The sequence below is a fragment of the Schistocerca gregaria genome, chromosome X (genome assembly GCF_023897955.1).
Source record: "Schistocerca gregaria isolate iqSchGreg1 chromosome X, iqSchGreg1.2, whole genome shotgun sequence".
Taxonomy (NCBI): domain Eukaryota; kingdom Metazoa; phylum Arthropoda; class Insecta; order Orthoptera; family Acrididae; genus Schistocerca; species Schistocerca gregaria.
In genome coordinates this window covers 843,849,139-843,855,138 of record NC_064931.1, presented here as the reverse complement: position 1 = coordinate 843,855,138, position 6,000 = coordinate 843,849,139, and the positions used below count along the sequence as shown (strand labels likewise).

At 44.5% G+C, this 6,000-nt stretch overlaps 1 protein-coding gene across 1 annotated transcript in view; it reads left to right on the top strand.

Annotated features, from left to right (window-relative positions):
* Nucleotides 1-3,809: 3,809 nt before the first annotated feature.
* Nucleotides 3,810-6,000, top strand: part of LOC126297451 (monocarboxylate transporter 3-like) — a 368,235-nt gene continuing 366,044 nt past the window's right edge. Inside the window, exon 1 of the mRNA XM_049988307.1 lies at nucleotides 3,810-4,047. Coding sequence (XP_049844264.1) covers nucleotides 4,007-4,047 — 41 coding nt within the window. The 5' untranslated portion in view covers nucleotides 3,810-4,006. The remainder of the gene's footprint in view (nucleotides 4,048-6,000) is intronic.

Here is a 6,000-nt window from a genome sequence, read left to right as displayed (position 1 = left end):
CCCTGGGATCTTCGTCTTCCGCGGGCAAATACTCTTCCAACTAAACTTTCTGAGCACGACTCACGACCTTCTTTACTTTGGTCACTACATCATCTCCCATTCTCTAAAATTCGCAAGAGTTCCCCTGCATATCTGGTGGGTTCCATTGTGTTAGAGTGAAAATTCATTCTGTATGTTTGCGTCCTTTCTTGTCACTTATTTCTCTGTTTATTTAATATGGTATAAGAGTTACCATTTTCTTATATGAGCACCACCAAACAGAAGCGATGAAAGAGTAAATTCTTATATCTTGCACATTATAAAGAAAATGTTGCGACACGAAAACAAATCCGCGGTTTTTCTGGTTACGTTATAAATATGAACAATGTCAAAGAGGAACACACACAGGAAGATGCTTTTATAGCAGACATAGGTTGCAAAGCTCCTGAGAATGGGACTAAGTTCCCAATGAGCACTGCACTCCCCACAAACATAGCAACTGATACGGTTGTTAGAATTCCAGATGTATACAAACGATCGATTGATGAATACAGTAGCCTCCTACCTTGTAACTATGAAGCAATGGAGATCAAATCCATGTTCGGCCACACATATTTCTATTTGGAAAAGTTCTCCTAAAGCGATTAATACAAATGTTGGGATGGTTCCTTCGAAAACGACACACTAATTAATTTCCCATGTTCCAAATTATGGCTGCGATTCTAATGCCACTCTCGGAAATGGCACATTAATCCACATTCCTCCTTCCTTCTGAATATTCTTACTTCAGTGTTAGAAAACGTAAGCTACTCCTCTTCCTCCTCTGTGATTCGTAATCAACAATGAACGAACATTTCCTATTCCAAGATAGTTCCTGTGATAATTCTCTCGTAAGTGAAAAGTGGATAAATATGCGTAGTTCAAAAAGGCACAAAAATACAAGTGAGTTTTGGTTTCTGGGTTTGTAGGCATGTCATTTTCCTAGCACGATATTCATACAACTCCTTGGCTTCACCAAGAATCGAGCGAAGATATCGTCGCTCCCTCTTTGGACTCCACCCAGTTGTCAAACTGAAGACCAACGAAACTTCTATGCCAAACTGTAAAAACTAATAACTAAGGAAAATTTCCTGTGCCAATACCATTCATATAAAAACGTCAAAAAAGGCAGTTATTTACACGTAGAGAGGAAGAGCGACGCACACACACACACACACACACACACACACACACACACACACACACACACACACACGCACAGAGAGAGAGAGAGAGAGAGAGAGAGAGAGCGTTGATATGTTTTTTAACGTGACTTAGGGAAATTGAGCACCTGACTTTAAGCTGAACCTTTGTCCCTGTTAATTAAAGTATCCGTCACTCGACTGCCTCCTTTATTATTCGTACACAGTTCCAGAAAATCGGCCTCTGACCCGCAAAACTAGTATCTTTGTATTTCATTTCATACTAGCAGGCGAGACGACAGCCTCAGTCGGGCATACCGCTTACACCACATTTCGGCATGCGGTATACACGTGGATTTCGGGGTCCCAGATTCACTCAACACAGTAGATCTTTTAGTTGCGTTGAAGACATTGACATACTTCGGACCCCATACACTTTACGGTTCACCCATTTGCTCTTACTGTCAGCTTCTAACTGTTTGTAGAAATCTCATACCTTGTTATTACGGCTTTTGAGTTTTCAAGATGAGCGAACGTCGCCTTGTGAGTCATAATGGCTCCTTTCGGCAAACCACCCTGCAGTACAGATATGGTCCTAAGATGATCAAGGTGTGACAGCTTTAAACTGTACGAAGTACGCTGCAGCAGATTTTCAGGTAGCTTTCTTCAATTAATGTTGGAAGCTGCAATTGTTGATTGACTCTCTGCATTCATTTCTGCGAGCTCTGTAGCAAACTTTTAAGCACTTCGTCTTCCCTCACTGAACGAGGTGACGCGATGTGAAGTCATTGGGTTCGTATTTGGAGGACAGAAGTTCAAATCCCATCCACGCAGTTTATGTTTTCCATAATTTTTCTAAATCACATAAGGCAAATACCGGAATAGTTCCTCCGAAAGCACACAGCCAATTTCCTTCCCCACACCGAGCGTTTACTGCGTTTCTAACGAACATCTTGTCGACGGGACGTTAAATCTTAATCTGCCTTCGTTTCTTTTGTCTTCTCTCACATTTGGCTGTTTTAACCACAGAGAGATGCAGCAGGAGCAAATCGCCCACATTGTCATCCAAAGAATTTTTTTTAAAAAAAGTTCATGTTTCTCTCTGCTTGATGTGTTCCAGGTAATGTCAAAGTCGGCATTTGAAGCGTCGACTTTGAGATGAGGTAAGGTAATGTATTGATGTCCAGTGCTCCTGAAATTGTAGTATTGTAAAATAGACTGCTAAGTTGCAACACCCTATGATGAGATGCCACAAAGGCTTCTCGCTTGAACGCGAGCACTGAGAAGCACGGAAACGGTTTTCACTGTATACACAGATTGAGGGCCATACTTGCAAACGGCCAACCCACTCGCCCATCCCTCAGAGTACGATACCTTCTACATCTACATCTACATGATTACTCTGCAATTCACTTTTAAGTTCTTGGCAGAGGGTTCATCGAACCACAATCATGCTTTCTCTCTACCATTCTACTCCCGAACAACGCGCGGGAGAAACGAACACCTAAATCTTTCTGTTCGAGCTCTGATTTCTCTTATTTTATTTTGAGGATCACCCCTACCTATGTAGGTTGGACTCAACAAAATATTTTCGCATTCGGAAGAGAAAGTTGGTGACTGAGATTTCGTAAATAGATCTCGCCGCGACGAAAAACATCTTTCCTTTAATGACTTCCATCCCAACTCGCGTATCATATCTGCCACACTCTCTTCCCTATTACGTGATAATACAAAACGAGCTGCCCTTTTTTGCACCCTTTCGATGTCCTCCGTCAATCCTACCTGGTAAGGATCCCACACCGCGCAGCAATATTCTAACAGAGGACGAACGAGTGTAGTGCAAGCTGTCTCTTTAGTGGACTTGTTGCGTCTTCTAAGTGCCCTGCCAATGAAACGCAACCTTTGGCTCGCCTTCCCCACAATATTATCTATGTGGTCTTTCCCAGGTACCTAGTTGATTTGACAGCCTTGAGAATTGTACTATTTATCGAGTAATCTAATTCCAACGGATTTCTTTTGGAACTCATGTGGATTACCTCACACTTTTCGTTATTTAGCGCCAACTGCCACCTGCCACACCATACAGCAATCTTTTCTAAATCGCTTTGCAACTCATACTGGTCTTCTCGCCGGGTTTCATCAAGATGGAAAGGTATATTCCTCCATTTACAAATTAAGAATGCGCGTTACCGCAGTCATTGAAAATGACTTGGCGGGAACGGAACTACTGCCTGGACGTCAGTCGTATTACACATAGGGCTCGTATCATATCAGGTATGACTTCTGACTTCCATGTGATACCACCAAGTATTTATATTCAGTGTTCGTGAAACTGTAGCGAAATCATCCACTAATTTGTAACCACTCCGAAAAATGCAAGAGTAATCCGATCTCGCAGCAGGCTACTGCTGCCACTGTCCTTTTTCGTAAAATTGTATTCCGTCACTGTGCAGTAGTGAGCGCGTTTTACAATACGGTGCTCCTCGCACATCTGAGACGGTTACGGACTTGTTTCGCGGCGTTAGTTACGATCTGAGGTGCGTAGTGTCAGTGTGACACAGTAAAGGCACAGCCGATAGTGGAGGCGATAGTGCGGCACGGACGGCTCGAGCAAATATTGCGCGCCCGAGCGGCACAGAGGCGAGCTGCGATTGGCCGGCGGCGCGCCCCTCCACCCGCCGCCCGGCGCACGTCCTTTAAAAGTGGCCGTCTGCGGGTGCGGCGCGCAGTTGCATATTCATATCGAGCGCGCTACACACGCGGCGAGAGTGCGTAGCCCGAGTGTCAATGTGCGTTTGTCGGCGGACGATCCCCACCTGACGAGCTGCGCCCCCACGCCCCACGCCATGGCGAGTAACGACGCGGACGCAGCGGCCGCTGCCCACAGGTACGTGAAAGCCTGCCGTGCCACGTGCTCGCCTGTGTTTCGGCGGGAAAGCCGGCGGTAGGCGGCGGGCGGCAGGCGGCGCCAGCACGTGGGCCGTGGGGGCTGCGGCGCGCCGCCCCCCAGCGCCACACACATACGTATGCTAATGGCCCGTCTGACATTCGGCTCCTAATCTCTGACTCACAAACAACTGCCGATTATTATTCTGGGAGTGTAGACAGCCGGGACAACCATTCTATTTTGTTACTTCTGGCGTCTGTTCTCTTTCCGCTCATTTACCCCGTGAACATGAAACTGAAAATCCGGGTGTATGATAATGTAGAACTAACTATATAAGCAATTATGATTATATGTTAGTGTATGTTCAATTCAGTCTGTGAATTTGGAGGAAAAATCTCATGACTCTACCATTCGTCTGGGAAAGGACCGCATTTAAGTCTGCAGAGACACACACACAGCTGTCTATTCTAGTCGCACGAATTTGTCGACGAATCACTGTGACCACTTCTGTCGGTACGTAACCGATACCGAACGCCTTTCATGGGATCAAACGACACATGAAGACAGTGTTAATGTTCTGTTTCCGCCACAGCATTGTACCTACTAAAACGTTCGTCAAAAATAATAAGAATATATATCTTCTGAGTTTCGAAAATTTCTTGATGTAAGGGATTACTTTTGTCTTCAATAATGATGAATAGAAAGTGGAACTGCCGCTGTTATTGTTAGTTGTGAATTTACGAGTTTATCTAGATTTTCTTTTCCACCCGAAAAGAGAATTCCACCACTACAATGAAAATAGAGGCAAATCATTAGCGGACTGATAAAATTATAGGTACCTTATTTTGAGGCATGTTCATAAAAACAAAATAGAACGCTTATCGAGCGAAGTATCTGTTCATTCCTGCTGTATTCGATAATGTTTTCCTCGACACTTTTCACAGAAAGCGTGAATTTTTTGGAATACTTTTCTGTGTAGAGGCTTCTCGAAATAGTTTACTATATTTCCATACGCCTAAGAAAACACGCAAACACCCTTTTTTTCGCCTGTTTATTCCGACAGTTTCCTTGCTTGAACGCACATGCCATGCCTCATGTGTTTTCCACATGTTTTCGTGCGCGGCCTCTAATACTGCCAACAGAGGGAATCATTGTCACCAATATATAACTTTCATCTTCATTACACTTGTTAAGTGGAGTTAGGTGATTATAAATAGCAAACTGTACCCAAAACATAGAAATTAAGAACCGATTAAAATTACGTGTTAAGTCATACACGCTTTCATGCCTTGGTTGTGTAAAAACAATTGCCGGCCAGTGTGGCCGAGCGGTTCTGGCGCTTCAGTCTGGAACCGCGCGACCGCTACGGTAGCAGGTTCGAATCCTGCGTCGGGCATGGATGTATGTAATGTCTTTACGTTACTTAGGTTTAAGTAGTTCTAAGATCTAGGGGACTGATGACCTCAGATGTTAAGTCCCATAGTGCTCAGTGCCATTTGAACATGTTTTTTTGTTAAAACAATTATGATGGCTTCCGTAACACTTCGAATACGAGCACTTTTCCTGGATGTCCTGTTAAACAGAACTGTAGGCAGACATTTGGCTCCTTCTCAGGTCACAAGTAAAAGCCATGATATCTGCTCAGCCGGCCGGTGTGGCCGTGCGGTTCTAGGCGCTACAGTCTAGAACCGCGTGACCGCTACGGTCGCAGGTTCGAATCCTGCCTCGGGCATGGATGTGTGTGATGCCCTTAGGTTAGTTAGGTTTAATTAGTTCTAAGTTCTAGGGGACTGATGACCTTAGAAGTTAAGTCCCGTAGTGCTTAGAGCCATTTGAAGCATTTTTTTTATTACTGCTCCACCGCATTGGCTATAGCCCCGCTAGGACTTACATGGGTTTGGAGGAGGAACTGATAGCGTCGCCAACATTGTGCCATATGCCTGACGCCATTTC